Source organism: Necator americanus, chromosome III (assembly GCF_031761385.1).
Source record: "Necator americanus strain Aroian chromosome III, whole genome shotgun sequence".
NCBI classification, from domain to species: domain Eukaryota; kingdom Metazoa; phylum Nematoda; class Chromadorea; order Rhabditida; family Ancylostomatidae; genus Necator; species Necator americanus.
Window position 1 is genome coordinate 29,876,876 of NC_087373.1, and position 22,827 is coordinate 29,899,702.

The 22,827-nt window shown below is 41.3% G+C and overlaps 2 protein-coding genes across 7 annotated transcripts in view; one reads left to right on the forward strand and one right to left on the reverse strand.

The window, feature by feature from the left end:
• Positions 1-1,055: 1,055 nt before the first annotated feature.
• RB195_011401 (uncharacterized protein) lies at positions 1,056-6,866 on the forward strand (the record flags this gene model as incomplete). Of its 4 annotated transcripts, XM_064192797.1 has the most annotated exons (7): positions 1,152-1,202; positions 1,379-1,528; positions 2,371-2,477; positions 2,958-3,060; positions 3,538-3,661; positions 5,072-5,164; positions 6,673-6,866. In XM_064192797.1, 7 exons carry the CDS (start codon positions 1,152-1,154, stop codon positions 6,864-6,866), a joined length of 822 nt encoding a protein of 273 aa, XP_064050378.1. The 4 variants fall into 4 exon arrangements, with proteins under 4 accessions (XP_064050377.1, XP_064050378.1, XP_064050379.1 ...); XM_064192794.1 differs by lacking the exon at positions 5,072-5,164 and having other exon boundaries at positions 1,056-1,202; positions 6,719-6,786; XM_064192796.1 differs by lacking the exon at positions 5,072-5,164 and having other exon boundaries at positions 6,719-6,786.
• A 3,627-nt stretch (positions 6,867-10,493) lies between these two features.
• The window catches only part of RB195_011402 (uncharacterized protein), a gene marked incomplete at both ends in the record, with an annotated part of 30,305 nt that continues 17,971 nt past the window's right edge, over positions 10,494-22,827 (reverse strand). For all 3 annotated transcript variants that reach the window (XM_064192798.1, XM_064192800.1, XM_064192799.1), the window contains 17 exons: positions 10,494-10,571; positions 11,120-11,251; positions 11,346-11,516; positions 11,952-12,131; positions 12,267-12,350; positions 12,445-12,534; positions 12,601-12,672; positions 12,732-12,824; positions 12,904-13,013; positions 13,411-13,530; positions 13,587-13,719; positions 13,794-13,914; positions 14,250-14,392; positions 14,911-15,056; positions 15,358-15,433; positions 15,489-15,575; positions 18,900-19,016. In XM_064192798.1, the coding sequence (XP_064050381.1) occupies positions 10,494-10,571; positions 11,120-11,251; positions 11,346-11,516; positions 11,952-12,131; positions 12,267-12,350; positions 12,445-12,534; positions 12,601-12,672; positions 12,732-12,824; positions 12,904-13,013; positions 13,411-13,530; positions 13,587-13,719; positions 13,794-13,914; positions 14,250-14,392; positions 14,911-15,056; positions 15,358-15,433; positions 15,489-15,575; positions 18,900-19,016 (1,953 nt within the window). The remainder of the gene's footprint in view (positions 10,572-11,119; positions 11,252-11,345; positions 11,517-11,951; positions 12,132-12,266; positions 12,351-12,444; positions 12,535-12,600; positions 12,673-12,731; positions 12,825-12,903; positions 13,014-13,410; positions 13,531-13,586; positions 13,720-13,793; positions 13,915-14,249; positions 14,393-14,910; positions 15,057-15,357; positions 15,434-15,488; positions 15,576-18,899; positions 19,017-22,827) is intronic.

The following is a 22,827-nucleotide window of genomic DNA, read 5'->3' on the forward strand; positions in this document are numbered from 1 at the left end:
GTTCATTCTACGCTCTCACACTCTCGAACGTAGGTTACTATTTGTTGTCGAAGCATCCACACTAGCAATGATGAACTGAAAATTATAGTCGGATCAAAAGCTCTGACTTGTGGTGCATTGGTGTAAGCGGTGGCAAAAGAAGTGGTGCAGTGGGGCCCCCTCAGCTTAAAGGCATCACCCCACGAATCTGAGGTGATACGGATTTCAGGTGGAGTACTCGTAAACGGGATCGTAGATTATGGAGAGGGGTGTGATTCCGTCCTTTTCTTCCTAATTGCCGTAAAAAACGGCGCGGAAGATACGTCTTCAAGCGTTCCGGCGCACTATTTTCTACAAGGAGTTCGATTGGGCGCGCGCTCCGGGCCGTTGTCACGGCATTTAGGAAGAAATGGACGGGATCACCCTCCTTAATCTCATCCCGATCGAACTCCTCCACCACACTTGATTCGCGCTCCAGTCGAACCCTTTGTAGAAAATAGTGCGCCAAAACGCCTGAAGCCATATCTTCCGGGCCGTTTTCTACGGCAATTAGGAATAAATGAACGGAATCAACCTTCTCTCAATAATCTACGATTCCCTATACGATTCGTGGGGTGATGCCTTTAAGCACTCCGACTGGACCAAACCAGACTTTCACCGCAAACACCATAGCTTACGCATCTCTACCATAGCCATCCCGAACTAATGCGACCGTACCTACCCATCAACGTTTCTTTAATGCTGATATCCAAGAATTTTCGTGCTTACCATTAAAATAGTGGTCGATCATGTCCGAACACTTTGTTCCTAGTTTATGAACATAAGGATTCCGCAGATCCACTTATTTACCTCTACAACTGGTTTGCTGACATTCACAAATCGAAAGAATCCTGACGGGACCAGGGACGACCCTAGCGTTGGTCACCACCATCCCCTAGTCGATCTGCCTCTTGGGATACTAGTCTGAAACCGCGTCAACATATGACTTAACAGATTTTCAGGGTGTTTTCGACCTCACTTCCGCTATCTTATTCGTTGTTCTGGAATGTTTCCCGCATTTATCATTCGCTAAGGAGATGTTTTGGAGTCATCGCTTCACCTATCTGCCGGCATTCAGCCTTGGCTTAACGTTCATGCTGTTATTCATTCGAGTTTTTGGTATCGTTTCCCTGATGTTCGAACGAACAGCGGATACTCTCTACGGGAAGGACGTACTCGAGAAGGTTGTGGTAATTATCATTAATCTTCTTTTTTCATCATTAAAATCTCGCAGGTTTTTGATTATTGGGGGATTTGAACAACGTCGATAATATTGCCAAGATACCAAATTATCAGTGAAAAATCTTGAGGGGATCTTTCCCCTTGTAATCCTCTGAATATCGTCCTTATGAGATTTCAGCTTTTTGATCATCCACTCTGTTGTCTTTCCACTATATTTCGATGGATGGTTTCGCTTGTGTTGGCATGGCCGATATTCATACAAATGAACGTCAGTTATTCAAGAATAGATGATGAATTGATGCCGTTCATCCCTGATGGCGACTTACAGGTCAGCTGATTGCAAAAGAAATGTAAGATTGTATGACATATTTGCATTCTACGCGGTTACTTTTCGTTTTAAGAATAATTTCGTTATTTTATTCGTTTTTCTTCCTTTTGGCGGGTGTGGTGTAGCGGTTAGAGGTTCCGCTTCCTGCACGATCGATCGGAGGTTCGAATCCTCCTGAGTGCTCACCAAGCCTTTCATCCCTCCGGGCTCGATAAATTGGTAGCAGACCCGTCTGGGAGGATAAAAGCACTGACTTGGCACATCGGCTAGCCACCGCAAGTCATTGTATAGGTCAGATACACGTTCGTAAACCTCAAACGATTCTGAATTGAGGTGAACGTGGGGGCGCATTCAAAGCGGATTGATTAACGCCAGAAACTTTATCCTTTTATCCTTTATTTTCTTCGTTTTAAGCACAAATTTTTGTTGTAAACTAAAAGGTTTTAATTGAGGCTGATCCTTAGGGGCACCTGATTTGTATTTTTTAGCATTCAATGTGCCCGGAAAGAGATTCATTAACTTTTTTAAATTTGAAATTCAACAAGTCCCATTGATCCCAAACTACATGAATCTCTTTTTTTGCAACTGCGAACTGTTTTTCATAATGGATTGAGATACAGCGAAATTTCTCTCCTCCAATTTTTCATCGACAAAAAATTGTTAAATGTTCCTTGATTTTCAGCTGGAGTATTGGGATGAGCTGAGAAGGATGTGCGGTAGCTACGAAGTTAATGCATTTCCTAGGAATGTTTTAGTATTCACATATAATAGGATAATTTCAACATCGCTTTCATTACCTAAAGTCAAATTTCAAGGAGAGATTCTCGGGTATTTTCTTCCAGGTGGATGTTCTTTTGGCTGCAATAGTGGTTTACTGTTGTATTTTGGCCTGCACCGTGTGCTGTCTGTTGATGTTATTTCGAGTCGTCACAAATTCATATGCTATCAAGTAAGGTTTTAACTTCTTTTAAAAACTTTGCGGGATCAAAATTTCGCATAAACAAAGGGGTGGTCCTCTTAATTTTCGCCGAACGAAATGTTCTCTCCATCTCCCTTTTTTCCTAGATCTTCTTGCGCTGTTTCTTAAGTACAGTTCATCAAAAAAGACGTTATTTATGGTATAATTTATTTATGGCATAATATAACGTGGGGACTTGCGTTCGAAGCGCAATTTTCACCCAGGTGACTGCGAACTAACGGCAAAAGTCTAGCACAAACACAGGGTTGAGAGGGAATCCCTCAACGCATAAGTTTACCGCATCTCTGCGCAAAGCAAAATGTACAAAATGGAAATTTTTAAAGTAGATTGTGTGCTCCCTTCGATCTGGCTGGCCCTGACCCCTCCAGAGGTCTGTATATACTGTCTAACTGTATAAAGTTCCAGCGAATTTCTGGATGCCCTATTCTCATATGTGTTTTTTTTTTTCAGAGAACACAGTCAGTATCAACTGACAATGCAGACCTTTGGTGTTTATATTGTTCTGCTAGTAATGGTCATACACTTCAGCGTTATCTATCTCCAATACGATGAGGTTCTTCAAAGATCTTTTCTCGCTCGTTTAAAGGCATCACTCCACGAATCTGGGGTGGTACGGATTTCCGGTGGAGTATTCCTATAGGGAATCGTAGATTATTGAGAGAAGGGTGATTCCGTTCATTTCTTCCTAATTGCCGTAGAAAACGGCCCGGAAGATACGGATACGGCTTTGAGCGTTCCGGCGCAATATTTTCCGCAAGGAGTTCGACTGGACTGGAGCGCGCCAGCCTTGTGCGGCGCCGCATCTTCCGGTCCGTTTTTTACGGCAATTAGGAAGACATGGACGGAGTCACCTCCTCTCCATAATCTACTATCCCTTATAAGAATACTCCATCTGAAATCTGCACCACTTCAGATTCAAGGGGTGATGCCTTTAAAATTTTCACAAGTGCCACATTTGGGTCGCCTCGAACTACTGCAACACTTCTTCAAACTAAAGCCATTCTTTTTATGCAAGAACTGTTTTTTTCAGTTGGAGTCGGCCATTACACGAATGATAGGTTGGTTCTATTACTACAACGCATTCCTCACTTACATCCACCCCTACATTCTATTGATATTCAATGCGGAAATTCGAAGGAGACTCGCCTCCTTAGGTGGGCGTCACATCGACGTTATATTTCATACACTTATTGTCCATTCTAACAAATGCTCGTTCTTTTGATGGGCAATATTCCAAGTTCGGAAGCTAAGTTATGTAGAATATTGTACACAGGAGTGTAGACAGGGTGGAGGCTGTATTCCGATGAATTGTCGATTTTCGAGTGCTCTCCAGCGGACAATAGGATTAGGGCCACAATTTGCAAGTGGCGAAGCAAAAACAAGAAACACCTTATTCAAATCCAGAAAACGAATCAGCAGCACGAGATTGATCAGTTTACGACACAACTCTTTACACATGTAATAACGTTTGTGGATGTTGCGTTGGTTTACCTCTAATTGGGGTAACGCTAATGGAACGTTTTGTGACTTCATTCTCTTCACTAAACTCAAAATTGCCGGCCAACGTTTATCCTTAAAAGCGTCACCGTACGAATCTGGGGTGGTGCGGGTTTCAGGTGAGTTATTCCTATACGGGATCGTAGATTATGGGGTCCATTTCTTCCTGTTTGCCGCAAAAAAACGGCCCGGAAGATGCAGCTTCGAGCGTTTCGGGGCGCTATTTTCTACAGCGAGTTCAATTGGAGCGAGCCAGCCTTGTGCACGCGCAGCACCTTTCGTGCCGTTTTTTTTTACGGCAGTTAGGAAGAAATGGACGGAATCACCCTCCTTCCATAATCTACCACCCCGTATAGGCATTATACACCTGAAACCCGCACCACCCCAGATTCGTGGGGTGATGTCTTTAACACACAAATACAAGTAGGGTATTGAAAGTACAAGAGGACGATCACACGGAACTTCTCTTCGCTGGCTGTGCCTCCAGACGCCTTGTCTCATGCAGCGCTGCGATTCCACAAAGGTTCCGCCGAACTACAACGTGGACAGCTCTCAGGGTGCCAGTCGCTCTGGCTCCACTCACGCCCTCAATAGCTCGGGTTTCAGTCATAGCGCCAAGACTTCAAGAGAGTTCTGAGACTAGCCCAACGATCCGTCGCCTACTGTGTGTTCGACTATAACCGTTCCCGCTTCCAGAAACTCTCTTTGGAGATACTGCCGCTTCCGTGCCACTGCTCCAGTGTTCTGGGCCTTGTCGCCAGGTCGAACGAAATGTCCAGTCACTCGCTGTCCGACCTCAGCTCTTCGCAATGAAGTATAACACTTAGGTAGACAAAATGACGAGCTTCCGATGACTGCGAGCGAGCTCTTCCTATAGAGCGCTTTGCCGCGTGATATCACGTGACTACCGAAATCGATAAAACAAAAAAATGAAATGGCCACCTACAGTAACAACGTGCAACAAATAAACATAACATTCTATATATCCAAGTAGAGGTTACTGAAACGATGGAATGAAAACCCGTAACGTGGATTTCATCATTTATAGAGGAAAGTGCTGATTTAAGGAATAGCTCCGTGTACACTGAACAGTCTGGTGCCCCTCACCCATCCGATTCCTGGATTTGCAGGTGATGTTCTATATTCTCACAACAAGCTATGTACGTCTCGATCGATTTTTGCTGTTAGGAGGAACGAAAGATCGAAAATTTTCGTAAACGCTGCCTCTTAAGTCCTCGGGTTGAGTTTTGTTCGATACCATTCGATCTTCGCGCTGATCTACGGCTTTTTATTTGATATTACGAGAAAAATTTGCAGCATCAAGTGCGCATCCCATAACCATGACGCCGAAAACGCTCGGAAACGGAATACAGCACGGAAATCAGAATCAATCGTTGACACAACTGTAGACAATGGTTTTTTTACTTATTAGGAACAAACTGTGTGATTTAAATGTATCCGCAAAATCTTCCTCCTAACATCTTCCCACCATAAATACGTCAAGCAACCTCGCGATCCGGGAATTCATGAAAGATATGGGTTAGCAGACGATGAACGACTGAAGAGGAGTATAGAAATGGCATGCCGCAGCACAAATCAACAAATTACGTGGCAGTAGTAACAGATGAAAAAACCTTGCTACATCATCGTAGATCCAGGATGATAGGCACGGCCAGCCGCGTAATTTGAACGCGATCCTCCCGAAATCGACATCGCACCCTCTAACCCATTCCCTCTAATTCTTTCTAAAATAGACGATGGTGTAGCAATTAGAAATTTAATAAATTGAAAAATTAAAATATTTTTAAATAAATTGAAAATTTAGTGAATAAATTGAAGAAAAAATAGAGTAGTATAATAAAGAATAGATCCTCCTCCTTCGTCCCTCTCCCCTCCCCCCTTGGGACGCCCTTTGCGACACCTCCCTCCCTCTCTTTTACTTCTGTTGAAAAAATCTTAACGCTCCAGAAATCAGTGAAAAATCTCAATTACACTTGACGTAGTTAAGCTAAACAAATATCTGTTACTTATACTCATCATTCATACAGTACTTACATAAATATGATCGGTCGGCAGCGAATTTCAAGAAACCAAAACACTTAAAATTTCAAATTTTTGTCAATTTTTGCAGATTCATTTGCAAACAAGATTTCACCTCAATCATCCACGGACACAATCGGTCCCCCATCTCATCGTTTCCTGCTAGTTTTTGCTGTTTCAGTATATCCCGCTTCAATTTCCTGCATTTCATCAAATTTCTCCCATTACTGTTTGTTTGCACTATTCACTCAAGTGCATATGCTTATGGTTCTACTTGATAGGGTAGTTATTTCTAGTCCAAGAAAAAGAGAAATTCTTCCATACGTCACATTTTTTCTGCAGTTTTTTTTTCACCCAAAAAGAAAGTTTCTAAGGAACACTGGAATAAAGAACAATAATCCCCAGGAAGTAACCTTTCAGCAATTTTGCCAAGGTAAACCATACATCAAGCCGAACATGAACTATTTCAGCACTGATTTCCGCTACAATGACAGAACACAGCAATAAACAATAATAAATGAAAAAACATCAGAGAAAAAAGAAAGAAAAGCAGGAATAATCAGACAATAGATTTAGGGAAATATTTTTACTCCATATTTTTGAATTATATCTGTGAATCGGATTACAGTACTAGCATCCGATCACAGTGCGCTAAAGCCCACCACATTTTCCAGGTTCTCCATCAACCACGAACAAATGCAGTCGAACCGTGTACGTCACACGAATTCCGATCTCTACTTGAATCTAAAAGGAGCAACAGCACCATCCACGAATCAGGTCACTGAACAACCTACGTTTGTGCTCCATGGAGAATCAGTATGATTTGAATAAAATGTGAAATGTGGAATATTGACTTTTTGTATTTTACTACAGTCCGACGAAAACGACTTCAAGTTTAGTGCAGTTGCGTAGGCGGCTGCGCTCAAGTAGTTACCGGCTGCAATCGAGGTGGGACCCTTACCTTTTTGCAGCCGATTGCAGCAGGCGATGTCCCATCACGATCGCAAGCGCTAGCTTTATTACGCAACGGCACTAGGCTTCAGGTTGTTTCGACTCGACTATACACTAATTCTCAAGTAAGGCTAGAAGTTTTGTAGTTTCATAGTCACTGAGACTTTCTACAGTACTCATGACCCATGACGCAGTTGCGTAAGCGGCTGCCCTCAAAGGGGCGCGATAGATCGTAGTACCGTAGCCATTTGGATCGAGGAGGGACCCATGCTAGCACTGCTCATCGTTGCAGTTTGCGATGGTCCCACCTCGAATCGGGCCGCCGTCTCAACCGCGCCGCTCTGAGCGCCGCCGCTTGCGCAACTGCATCGAGCTTTAGGCCGTTTTGACCTGTAGCTATACTTCTTCGTTGGTAACGTGCACGAGTGCAGCTTGTGGAACTTTCTTGTTTTGTTCTGAACTGCTACAGAATCAGACTTTTGCGAGGGATTTCCACCACCCCAGCTTCCTCCCTTTCGCTTGAGCCATTGATGTAAGATACGCAGTACAAACTCTGTTCTCAGTACACAACACAAACTTACGAGGCAAATATTTGAACAGCTCCAATTCCCTTCAAGGAAACCGCTATTTCCAGGGGAAAAAAAAACATCAGAAATTCGCCCGGAGGAGAATAGTTCCAGAATCAGCAGGGCCTTACCCCACAAAATCCAACAAACTGCAATTCCAATATGCTTACAATTATGAAGTTTCAAATGCAAAACAATCGTTTAACGTTCTGTAGCATAAGACATGGTCCAGCGCAAAAAAAAGGTTATGTAAGCTTTCCCGTACCACAGCACTTCATTTTCGACAAAATTTTCATGAACCTCCACGGCTTGTGGTGTCGGCGATGCCCTATAATATTAGGCAACCGCCATAGCAACTTTCCTCTTCCTTCCACGAAAACTTGATTTAGTAATGCTCATCTATCCACAGATCTCATCTTTTTTTCAAGAGAACCGATAAAAGATAAATAAATAATGGGCTCCACCGCGTTGATTAATCCCGACGGATATGCGCCAGCACGTTCGACTTCAGCTCGGAATCATTCAAGGTTTATAAACACATGTGTCGCCTTCCTATGACTTGCGGGGACGATGCAATGTCTGCTTGTTTTCATCCTCCTCAATAAGTCTCGTATCAATTTATCAGTCTCCGCAAGAATGAAAGGTTTGGTTGGCACTGGGGTGATTTTGAACCATCGATTGTATTGTCACAGCCGAACCTCTTACTTCTACACCCGTCCAAAACAAAGTATGAAATGAAGGACAAACTGGAAATTCGTACCGTCTCTTGAAATTTGCTGCCTTCTAAAGTAGTTATACCAACGACTGTTCAAAAATTCGCGAGGTACCGGCTGTTCAAAGCCAGCATATGACAGAATTGGCATGGTACGGAAACACTAGGAAAACATAGCATTCGGTTTCTTACGGATTACGGAAACCAGCGTCATTTCGCTCATCTTTCCCTAATCGTCTTAAAAGAAATCCCGTGGGAACAGCTTTATTTCTTACAGAATACGTGAGTACACCCACTCTGGTGCTGCACGGTTCCCTCTGCAGTCTATTTATCGGCTTTACTTGAATAGGCCGATGAGAGGACCTCATCAATCCACCACCGCTCGCCGCTGAAGGCGGCACGTGCACACGAGTGAAGAACAAACTAATTTCGTAGGAAAGAACGCCGCCTTGAACGAAGCTATTTTTCTACGACGATCAGGGAAGAACGGGGGAGAAGTCAAGCCTGTTTCCGCAATCTACAATTCGACTCCACGTTTTCGTGGAGTTACTCGCTATACGTTGCCTCTAAGTCGGTAAAGAACGTGTCCTTTGACATTTGTGCAACTCTCTTTCTCTCATATTTCCCTATGACTTATAAAAAATGAGCATGAGCGACGGATTACCGTGAAATAACTGCATCTTCCTCACATCTAGAATCCCCGATGCATGAAACGATGACACCTACTCATTTATGCATTGACAACATCGTGACACTTCACATATAAGCACCGCCGCTAATGTGGCCGTTAAGGACCGCATTTTGTCTAAAGTTGTCACATTACCGCACACGCACTCCATAAAATTAGAGTGAAGATGATTAAGGGGGTGCCAGACGTGCAGAGTACGTTAAAGGAAGCATACCACGAATTTGAGGTGTTGGGGATTTCAGATGGAGTATCCGTATACGTGGTCGTAGATTATGGAGACCGGGGTAGTTCCGCCCATCTCTCCCTGAATCACTGCAAACAGCAGCCTCCAGAATGCTGCTTCGTACGACGCCATCTATTGCAACGCTCCACCCCTTGCGCCGCCTCCGCCCTGCGATTCGTCGAAAATCAATTCGGACTGTCCCGATAGGCAGTAAGGGACGCTACGCATGCAATGGTGGCGCGCTGCAATAGAAGGCATCGTACAAAACAGCATTCAGGGGTCGACTGCTTGCAGTGATTCAGGGAGAAATGAGCGGAACCACCCCGGTATCCATAACCTACGACCCCGTATACGGACACTCCACCTGAACTCAGTACCACCCCAGATTCGTGGTGTGCTGCCTTTAAACGTACGTGAACACTAATATAGATGCCGCGGTTCCCCATAAAAGAAACAGCTGTGTTCTTATCTTTATAGCTAGGAAACTTTTGAGGAAGAAAAAAGATAAAATAGAAATAAATCAACTTTACTATACTAATCTCTGAAAACACATCAAGCGAAAAAGAAAAAAAAACAACCCGCGGTTATCAGTATTCACAAGTAAAGTAGAAAGCAAAGAAAAAAGTAACGGAATGGTCAGAGAAAGAACCCACTTTACAATTATCAGTGCTCAGTTTTAATTATGACAGACATAAACAAAGACATTTGTAAAATAAAAACATAAGCTCAGAATGAGCACCACGACTAGATCATTCATGAAGCTGACCATGTAGTTGGGCGAAATTCAGGCTATGTTACAGTTTTCAGGAACCTACGAAACAGATTTCAAAGAAGGATAAAAGGACAAAGTGTTTAGCATTACACAATCCGTTTGGGATCACGTTCAGATCATTTCGGAATTTGTTTGAGGTTTACGAGCGTGTAACTAGCCTATACTCGGGTGTGAGCGACTCGCGTGGCTAACCGATGCGTAAAGTCAGTGTTCTTATCCTACCAGACAAGTATTATGCTAAGACATGGCGAAAAAAGAAACACTCCGGCAATGAATCAGACCAATGCCTCTACATTATAGGAATCAAAATACTGATGAAAGGCACCTCACGTGTAAGCGGTGGAGTTTCTCAAATTCCCTGGGACTGTGAACACTTGAAAACTTTCTGTTGTAGTATGATTGTGATTGAAAACAGAAGAAGAACTATTTTTTGGATGAAACATCTTCTCTTGAGCTGTAGAAGTTCCAAATTCTGTCAATCACTACCACATGAGGTGGCCTTTCCTACAAAAATACAGCGTTCACTCATAGTAGACCTCAACAGATTGCGCGACATCCTTCGCAGATACGTTCTCGTTCATCCGCGGTTACTCGCACACAACGTCGACAGAATACCTCAAAAATGGAAAAATTAACTGAGTGTTAGGAATGGCAATTTATTCAAAAGCTCTTCTCTTTCATCTATGCCATTTATTGTTTAAGGCTGCACTACTCTACACGGTGGAGTGTTACAAAACAAAACAACATCCAGCCCTTCTTGAATTATTTCCATACAGAAATATATTATATATCCCTATTTCCATCCCATGAGGCCCAAAATTCGGCGAGTCCGGTGAAACAGAAAGTTTTTTGTGCACAAAAGATTTGAAGAAATGAAACACATCTCATTCTGTCCGAAGAGTGAATACACTTACTCATTTATCAAATTTCAAATATTTCCTTCATAATAACAAATATTTGAATATTTAGTATAACAACTAATATTTCCCTTTTCCCTCTTCCTATCAAGAACACACCTTTCTTTTCACACAAATCACAAAAGTACTCTTCAGTACCAGCATTTCAAGAAATCCGAAATCGCATATTCTGATATTCCATATTCTGATCTCATATTCAGATCATTTCATGATTTTCATAAACTCCCAGAGTGCACGGACACTCACCTTCCCGCAACGATGACAATGAATTCGTCGATCGACAGCCGACGCAAATTCTGCTCTGCAAGACTTTGATGTACAGTGCGAAGCATCTCTCAGTGGCTGCCATCGTACTGGTAGACGAGTTAGCGCCTCTTCCTTGAAAAAAGTGGAAATCCCTATACTTTCACTACACTAGCGAATCCCATCATAATTAATATGGGCACCACTGGGTAACCACCCAGACACTAACCGAATGTGACATGCTTTGCTCATATACGCCACTCTCGCGTGAGGGTGGTCGTTGATCTGGCGCGAGTCGCTCTTCCGACTGACCGGTCCCACTACTGTGACCGCTATCTGCCATCGAATTCCCACAACATGTTCCTCCTCGACCAAGTTGGCATTTCAGCTCTGCGATTCGCTGAAAAAACAGCATAAAGGAAGAATGGGAACTTCAAGCGAGAAAAGAACAGCTGCTGCACAGCCAAACGAAGTTAAGAGCGATTTCTTTTGAAAATGGCGTTCTTTTAGCAAGTCTAGGCAGGAGATCAAAATAGCCGAAGCCCAAGGAAATAATTTGTTTAGTCTTTTTTCACAAACACCACGACGAATAAGAACGCAAGTTTCCTCAAAGAATAAAGTTGTACAAGTATGCAAAAGAGTTTAAAACTGCACTAGCAATCTAAAACTAACTGAATTAAAATAATCGATTTGTCATGCACCAACAACAACACGAAATAAAGTAAAACACTCTAGAAAAAAGAATTAAAACTTTCAGAAAAGATGAAAAAGCAAGGAATTTGAGTAAATCATTCGAAAATTAAATACTTCGAAGATGAAACCAGATTCTACTTACTATCCGTAATGCAGCTATATGACTTTCCAGCACCCCAACATGTTCCATTGCTGTCATCACCATGTCAGTCATAGTTTCTTTTGGCAAGAGACCATCGTCAAAACGATTGTATAGACCATGCCAAACTTTGAATGCAAATGCTCTCGTCTCTATTCCCGAGAGAACACCGAAAGTCGTCGGCTAAACAAGCCTGTCATTCAATGAAGTAGTTCAGAGACCAATTATACTTATTGAATAAGGCAATTCCCGAAAAGACCTAAGCCAAAAAAGGCAAAAAAAAAGACCTAAGCCGACCCTCACAAACCCAAAAATTACCTCGTAGAACGGATTGAGGTAGTCATCTTGTCGATGATCCAGATATGTCCATAATGATTTTGTTCTCCTGTCGATGTGCAGGTCCTAGAAGGATCTCAGTATAACATAAACCCAAATATCGGTAACGAAGTACGGCAGCTCAGAATACCACTAACAGATACACAAGAATTGAGCCAACCTTTCTGTCCTTCTCGCAATTCCCAATAAACGTTCCAAATTGGCACGAATAAACATGCTCATGAATGTCAATGAGATACCGGTCGTTAAACTGCAAAAACACCTTTCAAGCATCATATACTACGGTAATAAGTTTTCCTATGAGGTATATACGAACCTGGAATGCTCTCGGACGTTGACACATGACCTGATGAACACAGTCCAGAAATTGAGAAAATATCGGCGAAACCTAAATCATGACATTGAATGCGACTAATCAAACGTAAAGGTTATAAATGAGATGAATACCTCCTTAGCTGCTTCATCATTTAATGCTCCAATGTGCGCGCATCGATCATCAAATTTATGTCCGAATCCTAACCAGTCCTTTTCAATTAGGACCTAAACCGAATAGAAAAGCATTAATCATGAAAGAGATTTGTGAACAGAAAAAGAAAAACAACGTCCATGTGCAAATCACCTGAAATCCATGAATGGTTCGGAAAAACGGATCGAGTAACAACTGTGCCAGTGATACTGTTTGTGATGTGCGATCCCATCCGTCAGAACAATGCACCACGCAGGAGATGCCTAAATTAGGTTTAGGAAAAAATTTTAGATCCGCGCTTTTCTAGTTTGGAGTGAAAGTTTGATTTCTGGATAAACTCGTGTTATATGAGTGACAAAAATGCTCGCGAAGTTTAAAAGGATTTCTTGCGCCATACATGCGATAGCGAGAGCCGGTGCTCCAGCTCCCTTCACTTTTGGACGGTTAGCGAACGGATCACTTGACCTGCACGCCATGAGCTAGGCCTCCTTCATCTGGAGGAGAGGGGGTCCGGCCCCTTTCTATCGCACCTATGCTTGCGTCTTGATGGAGAACAAATGATAAAGAATCGACTAGAAATTTGAAGAAATGAGTCAATTTTTCGACACTACGCTTATACATTTGAAAAAAAGCAAGAAATGAGAAGTATAAGTCAACTACCTCTTGATATTGAGTCAGCTAGGAATGTTGCGCACTCTACAATTGCTCGTAGATGTTTCAGCCAACCAGACGATTCTAGGGTCCGCAAATATTCGCTCATAGTCCGACACTTGTAACACGCTTTAAGAAAGGTTGTTAATAACAACCAAAAAAGGTAAGTGGAACCGTCGACAAACCTTCCAGAAGTTTTTGTTGACTGTTTCGCATCACATGAATGTTCTCAATATCAAAGAAATGAAATCTCGTGTTCGAATAATTCCTCTCGTCTTCGAATCCTTTACCTTGTACTTTGTTAACCATTGCATTAACCTTCAAAGCAAATTAAGTGGGAAAGCTAAACTGTATGGAAATAGGGAACATAAAGTTAGAGAATGAACACTAACCATTGGTCGCGTGTCAACAAGGAACAAAGTGTCACAATTTTTATTGGCCCTTCCTATCAGCTCCATCAGTTTTTCGTCCTCGACACAACGCGCTGAGAACCCGGTTAGCGGCTGAGCACATCTAAAGCAAATTGTAGCGTATGCATGACTGATATTCACGAAAACTCCATCAAAACTAGATGTGCGACGTGAAAAGTTACGAATTTATGAGAACAAGTCTTTCTTATTTGACTCAGAAGAAAAAAAAAAACCAAAACAAACAAATTTCACAAAGTTTAAAATGCGGTTGAGATTTTATTAAATTTGTGCGCTTTAGGAATTCTATCTTTTTCCTTAAGAAAGGAAATTCTTCTTAGGAATGAAATGTCAAAAAAAGTAGCTGACAAAATAGGTATTCGGAAAAAAGGAAAGAAAAAATAGCAAGTACACTGGCACAAAAACGAATGAATAAGTTACCGGCAAATAGCCGATCCATTTGATTTGTGGAAATAAGTAAGCACAGGTAGTCGTCCTCGAGATCGAAATCGACACGAACCCAAAAGAGTCGTCTTGTTAGCGGTAACAGGCAACCACAGTCGCTCTGGGTAAGTATCACAACTCTGAAAAAAATCTCAATGGTTCTCTGAAAAATTATAATGCATGAAAGGAGACGGTAGTAATAAAGTTGTAATTCCCCCAACATCCTAAATCTTCATCCCGTGTAAACTTGTTCTCGAACCCGCTAGACACCTGTGGAGTTTTAGTCGGCGTGAGAACTTTTTTGAGTAACCACTCCAAAAAGCCTTTGGCGAAGCGTGATTTCGGGAGATGAGAGAAATGAGCAAAAACTATCAGAGTGACACGTCCGACTCCTCTATGAAAGGACTGTACTCACAGAAAACTTCACTTCTATTCATTGGTCAGATTGAGTGTTCCATGTATGGAATAATTTGAACGTGGCGTCTTCTGACTTCTAACGTTTTGGGGCAGAAACAAACTTCACAAAACCTAGTTGTAATGGTAGCAACTATTAAATGAAGGTGTAATGGAGGCGAAAAGAATTGCATCAGACTAGCACACGAGGAAGATCTGGACAACAATTTTCAAAATAAAAATAAAAATAAAAACAGGAACTTACACGATATGATTCATTGAGATCATTTTCACACCACTCGCTATCGACGCCTTGTCGTGTGAACTCAACTCCCCAATCTAATCGAGCCCAACCTCGAGCATCTTCGGCTACGTCACGATTTTCGAATGCCACTAACTCGCAGACATTCACTGAAACAGCTAAGTTTAAGAAAACTAATTCGAAAAATCATTTTCACATATTTGATGAACTTTTTCTCTTTTCTTCCCTCCCTCTCTTTTCCTCTTTTCCCAATTATTGCAGAACCTTAATGAGGTTAAGGTATAGTAAATAAATGCACAAGTAACTAAATAAACATCCTTAAAAAAGTAAAGTGATTCCTAGGCAAAAAGTGATGATCCAAAACAAAACGTATACTTTTTATTCCCCGCTAAACAGAATATCACGTTAAGAAAAAAAAATCAAAGAAAGTCATGACGGACATTGTCTCACCTGTCTTTGAGCACCTAAGTAACGTCTCGAAGAGATCTTGACAAATTTTGTCTCTCGCAATGAGTAGATTAATAACCTGAGGAACGAAGCGATAGAATCAAATTAGAACAGGAACGAAACGAATGTATCACCTGGAAATGTTTGCACCGGATGATTAAAGGGCAACCAGCTGCGGAAAGTGGTCCCCGTTCCACACTACCAATCAACCCATTGGCTATCTGCAATGATTGCTTCCATTATTTCGGGCTTAAGATGAAATAAAAACATTGGTATTGGTTATTTCTTTGGCATCGTAAATTACATTTTACTTATTACATGCTATTAATTTATTAATTATTACCTAGCATTATTATCACTTGGAGGTGTAGTGTAGCAGTTAGAGGTTCCGCTAGCTGCACTATCGATCGGAGGTTCGAATCCGCCCCAGTGCTCACCAAGCCTTTCATCTCTCCGGGGTCGATAAATTAATATCAGACTTGTCGGGGATGATAAAAACACTGACTTGGGACATCGGTTAGCTTCCGCAAGTCATTGTATGGGCCAGTTACACGTTCGTGAATCTCGAACGATTCCGAATTGAAGTGAACGTGGGGGCGCTCTTCCCAGCCAAATGATTAACGCCAGACACTTCATCGCACAGTTTTATTATTATCACTAGTGCATATTAGCACCTGAGAAATGCTTGGGGATTCGAAACCAACTTTTGCTTCCCGGAAGAGTTTGCCAAGTGCATAAATAACCGAAACTCGCCAAACCTAAATCCAATCTAATACAAAATGAACTAGTAAGTCACCAACAATGAGGCAAAAGTTAACTATGCTGAATGATGAACGAAATTAATCACCATCAAACGTCTGTTCCATTCCATGACGACGTATGGACATAGCTGCTTTCCAGAATGAATCGCTCGTGTCAACATCGTCCCAATTTTATGTCATGCTACATGTGGCCGTGTTGAATTGTGACGTTAGTAGTTGTTTGACCAAGTACACTTTCTCATTCGCTGTTCAAGAAATCAAGTTTATATTTCATTTTACAAAAGATGCAAGGTGAGCAAAATCTATTGCAGAGGTAATTAGAAATCAGAGAAGGCAATTACTACCTTATTCAGACACCACAGTAATTACTTCGATATTAATTTCATAATTTATAGTCAAAGCAGTAGAAGCGAGACCAAAAATTGTTTAAATTTCAAAATAGACCGAGTATATATGCAGATCAGAACAGATATAGTTACCGTTTTACTGTTTTTATGCTGCGACAACAGTAAAACTTCTGCTTAAACGCACATACAAGAGTTTTTATGATCCTGTATATGCGAACATAAGAGGTTCGCTTTCAAAATCCACACAGTCAATTTCTCATTCTGCGTCAGTTTTCTCATGTATATGACTCATGAGTTTCCATCACTGCACAACGATGTGTTACTGTGATGTCATGAGTGTGGACATGCACGTAAATGTGCAGATAGTTTAAGAGTAGCGCTTTGTATCCAAAATTGATGGATTATAATACTGTACATATCTGCGCTTTGGTCAAAACTTTATGACCCAGCTCCTATTTCTTATTTTTATTTAGCTGCTTTTATTTCAGATGGATCAAATTAACAAGACAATTTGACCCTGAGGAGCTCTTGCTGACGTAAGTACCGAGTTTGATGTACAGGCATGTAATACTATATATTATTATTAGGTTTATATCACTTAACTATAAGTACAGGTCCCGGAACACAGAAGACCACAACGAGTTGACTTAGCTTTGCGCTGGAGTAATGCCGGACCATCACAGAAAGGAAATGTCTCTTAAAGGAATCACCCCACGAATCTGAAGTGGTACGGATTTCGGATGGAGTATTCGTATACGGGATCGTAGATTAAGGAGAGAAGGGTGATCCCGTCCATTTCTTCCTAAATGCCGTGGACAACGGCCCGGAAGATGCGGCGCCGCACAGGGCTTGCGCGCTCCAATCGAACTCCTTGTAGAAAATAGTGCGCCGGAACGCTTGAAGCCGTATCTTCCGGGCCGTTTTCTACGGCAATTGAGAAGAAATGAACGGAATCACCCTCCTCCACATAATCTACGACCCCGTGTATATGATTACTCCATCGGAAATCCGTACCACTCCAGATTCGTGGGGTGATGCCTTTAATCACAGAGAATTGCAGTGAACACATCGTGATCGCCTGATGATACGTGGATCACCCTACAACAAACTCGCCGGTTGAATGATGTTCCTATGACGAGACGGAAAACCCCGCACAACAGATAGCGTTAATCACTACTCATGCTATTATTTGCTACATGAAAAAGCTACTGTGGCCATGTTGGCCGCTCTGCTTCATAGCCACGAAATTCGCACGGCACCTAGAAGGAGCCTTCACTCCCTATGAAGCTCGGAGATTCTACCAGGCTTGAATGTGCTGCCTAAGCCTTATTCTACCTCACGATTACTTTCAATTCAAATACTCCATATTTCACTTCCAGAGAAGGTCAGCAACTCTGAAATAATCAAATAATAATTGTGTTTGTAACCATGTGTTTTGCTATTGCGTTCCTACATTTTTAAATATCCTTTGTTTCGGCTTTTTAACGTCTTCAGAGGCCTAAATGAGGATGCTGACAATTACGTATCCGGCAATGCCACACCACCCTGGGTCGTGTTTCAATCGTTCCGGGTATCTAAAAAGCCTAAATCTAGATTGAAAATTTGTTGGCGAATGAGTCTTCCTCTGTGGATCACCAGCGACGACATAGATTATTTGGTCTATACACAGAATATCAGGCGGTTATAGGTCACAGCGGTACAAGTGGCAAAAACTCACTTCGTTATGGACAAGCATCCACCCTATTATTCGGTTTCTTTTAAGAATAAAAAACGCTCCCGTTGGTGTGGGCTTAGTACTAGTGGAGAAAACCAACGAAATTCTGTCCCTTTCCTCTGTGGTTGAGGCCATAAAGCATGAGAACAGTGCTCAGGCGTGAGCAAGCAATGATAAACGGGTATTTTGAAGCGAATATGAACTTCGAAGAGAAACAGATTGCATTTACAGATACCGGACACGAAAGGGTCTCTCTCCCTCCTTCCAACGATTCGAAAGCAAACTTCCAATGGGCACATCTATAAGTCCAAGTCAGCGATAAACTTCATCAGCGTTTGGAGTAAAGCAACGAAAACACACGAGCTCCTTCCAGAAAGCCCCTCATTCGTAATGGGCCGCTCAATTCTCACGGATGTGCTAAGTACTTGAATGCGTATTCTTGGACAAAATTGGTTTCGAGTGAGTAACAGAAAGCTTCTTGCCAGAGAAGTGTGACATGGCAGTTTGTTACGCTCGGAGCTAGGTACTGCGTTGACTTAAGCCGTCCTAAATAGCCTCCGCAGAAAGATAAAGTGTTCGGGCATTCCACAAACGGCCATGAGTTATCGGAAATGTATGGCATAACACAAGGAATGATGACATCAATAACAATGAAATATTTAGACGATGGTAACGAGGCAGAACCAAACGAGAACAAAAAAACATCGTAAGTAAGACACATACCCATAATTCTTTGCTGCCCTCTTCTGAACGAAAAATGATATGTGAAGTGGTTACGTGTAACGTGCCGATAACATTCGGTTCAACTCCCAAACGATCCACCAGTTGAACTTTATCCACCTATAAAACCTGTATCTTAATCACATAAATATTGTTAGCTAGAACATTTCAAACTGATTTTTAAAAATATGCCCTTCCATCTATGAGAGAAAAAAACCATAGATTTTTCAAAAGCTCTCACGAATTGCCTAAGAATACCTTTCTTCAAAAAAAAAGAGAAAGGAAAGAGAAGAAAAAAAGCAAGCAAAAGAATGGAAACATATGACATCACTTCGTTTCGAATTTTCGTCCAAGGTCGTATAAAAATTCAGTTTATGATCAAACAGAGGATTAAAATTTTTTGCTTTCTTCTTTGATGGGACGGCTTCAACATCCAGCCACCAAAAATATTTTCAATTATACTCTGGTAATGGGTACAAGTGTGTTCTGCTTTTCGAAATGACACGGAGACTTCAATTCAGGCGAAACGCAAACCCAATTACTCCACACTAGAACGTATCCCTATAGGGAACAGAACTAACTTCCCTCATAGAGACGAAGAGATTTTGAAATAACTATGCCATTCAGCTAATTGGCAGTCAAAGAGATAATGTTAATTAACGGGGGAGCGATTTCAAAAACAAAGTAATCTCAACAACAAGCAGAAAGACAAAACAAACGTTACTAATATCCACAAATTTCGTCCGGATGATGTAATTCTAAAATGAGAGATGGCAGGCCGAAACGCTGAAGTGAGAAATTCATCAATTACACTGCCGCCCGGAAAAAAAGAAAGTGCAAATTTCAAACGAATACATCTCAGCTCAAAGCTGACATTTTCAATAAACCTAAAAGCTGCTAGAACACTGAGAAAAATATTTTTGTACAAAGCCAAAAATGTCAAAAATGCCAAAAATTGATGCCAAAAAGACTTGTAGAATGAAATACCTAGGTTCTTAAGGAAGCAAAATTTTCGGAAGCACACTAAGTAGATGCTTCTTTGTTCAATCGCATTACTCATTCATTCATCATTTGCTCGAAAAAGTTTCATAGCTCTTTCCTTCGATATTCTGAAAATTAATTTGTGGAAAGGCAGGATAATGCTGGACTTCGTGTTACACACGCTTTCGACTGTGAATCATACGAAATTGTACTTCTAGAATATGTGAAATTCTGGTTTTTCAATGTATCCCAGAACCTAACAAAAGAAATTATTTCACACACTTCCATTATATCGTTTGGGTACATAGTATGTTATAAGATGTTCCCAAATTCTTGTCTTCCTGGCCCGTCCAACGTTTCCCGTACAACCAAAACCGATGTAATGGCACAAACAAAGCGAAGACTATTAGTAGACTTGATGTTTTAAGAAAATCTTTTTTAACTGAAAAGCTTTTATTATATGAAGGAAATTGCAATGTCACCATCAATTTTGTTTCAAGTTTGTTTTTCGAGTAGTTCGACGGAAATATGCAGAAACAAATGGAAATAAATGTTACATCTGAGAGCCACATCATTATGTAAAAGTACTTTTCTCAACAGAAAAATTTGCTGCGCTTAAAAAAAGTTAGCGCAGCCTTTAACGAATTGAATAGTAGGAAGTCGAAGGGAAAAAGTACAACAGAAAAAAGTAGAAGAGAAGAACATTCTTTCTCAATTTGCACTTCTTCGAACAAACTCTCGATATTTAAAAATCAAATCCTAGTTAAGGCTCTTGCATTGATGTCATTTATGAGAAATCATCCAATTAGTATTCAAAACTTGTTCATGCAAATCCCAAAAAGCCCCCAAAAAACTAATAGATCGACTCAGAATTTACTTGAACAACAGCAAAATTATCAATTCAACGAATAGAAACTGGCATTAGAGACAGACTAATAGATCGACGTTAGAGCGTCAAGTTTTTAGGCAAACGGGTTCGTTTCTGAGAATTTTGCAAGGTTTACACTGGTTTCCTGCAATTCTCTAATTGTCTGCACCAAACCAAAACTGAAATATTATCCAGATGTAAAGCCTGGGAAACATCAGCTTACACAGTTCAGCAATAGAAGACAAGGGAAACGAGAGATTTGCGAAGGGTTAAAAAACTATTTTAAGAAATATCACCGAAGAGGGCCCAACCACATGATTCTTCGATAAAATTTTTCACATATTTGCTGCTACGAAAGAATGAAGACATAAATTCTCGTGTTCGCACGCACCTTCATTATAATCCTCCAAGACGACGCAAGGTCCCAGTCTGACCATCGTCTCTCTCTTTTAACTATAGATTCATATAGTCCAGAAATTTTATCTCTCAATAATGAACCAGCAACGGATATATCCTCCGTATAGGCCGGATATGATGAAAAGGTCATCCCTCATCAAAGAATCCTTAAAATGTCTTCTGCTTCAAATGCGACGAACTCAACGAACGAACAATATCCTGGATAAGAGCACGAAAATTGCAAAAAGAAAATCCAAACATAGCAGCACTGGAAATTAACCAAGCATGACTTCAGTGGCGGCGCAGTAAGAGGCATGAGGGCAGCCTGATCGCAAGCAAGGCTAGCGGCGGCCAGTCAGTCAGACAGACACACATAAACACACAGCACCGCCCTGATGTCAACAAAACTACTGAGAAATTCTGCGTGTCGACGAGCGTCTCCTAGCGCGGACTCGAAACTGAAGCCGGGCACTGAATCCATAATAAGAACGGGAACCATGACAAGTTCTGCGCTTAGAAAATAGAGAGAGCGGCGAGCAGCAGAAATCGAGAACCAGCCAGCCAGCAAGCAGGTGGACTATTAAAGAGAGAAAAAGTGCAGGGGCGGTAACAAATAGAGCATAGCCACGAAACGATATGAGACGACAGCAATTCCACTTTTCCACTAAGCATTCAAAATGCTCATTCACAAAGGAAAAAATTGTCACATAAGATGCAATAAATATTACCGAATTCAGTTGCTGAATTGGACTGAGGAGTAATTTTGAAAAAAAAAAAACTGGTAAAGGTGAGTTTCAACCTTGGCACTAAGGAATCACAAAAGGTCATTTCTAGATCACGAAGTACTGCCACAATAGGACGGAAGCAGTAAGAGGCTTGAGTTCTGAGCCGATAATTGTGATGACACCCTTCCTCACTTCTGATGGATCGGAACTGAGTAGGTACTAGAGTTTCGCCGAAAATAATGGGGAGGATAGGAGCACTTCCTCCTACAACCTCATCTACGCCTCTAAATGATTTCAGTTAGATGATATTTGGAGCGTCACTCGGGATTTGCCTTTAAAAAAGAGTATTGTGTTTACGAATACCTTCTGTCTGGTAATTACTGCTAGTAATTAGATTAAGTATAATAGGTTGAAAAAACGCAAAACCTTACTGTATTCGTTATTTCTTAGTAAAATATGCGAGTTCACCTGAGAAATGAGTTCAAGATAATGAGAGACAATACGATTTGAAAAATATTAGTTACAAATCGCATACGAAAACGATGAAGATGTACTGAATTGGAACATGATTAACTCAACGCGCAGAATTCCAAGAAGAATTTGAGATGAATCACAGCGAACACTCATTTTAGTTCTACTCATAGCTGGAAGCTTTAATTCCATAACAAGCGGACTCTGTCTCGAGCAGAAACGAAGAAGATTCCGAGTCAATCCAGAGGTCCTTAAATCTGATTTATACATTTTATATCAGTATATCTATGCTTTTATCTCTATGCCAAGCTCGAATGTTCGATCCCCATTACATCCGATTCAGAACATTCGTTCACAAAAAAACTTCCTCGATGCAGCACTTAATCTTGAGGCCATTTACTCTAAAGGTCTCCGGAGAATTGACGAGTCACCCGCGTTTCAGGAAGAACGGACAGCCGATCGAGCTATCCACAATGAAATTCGCGTAATT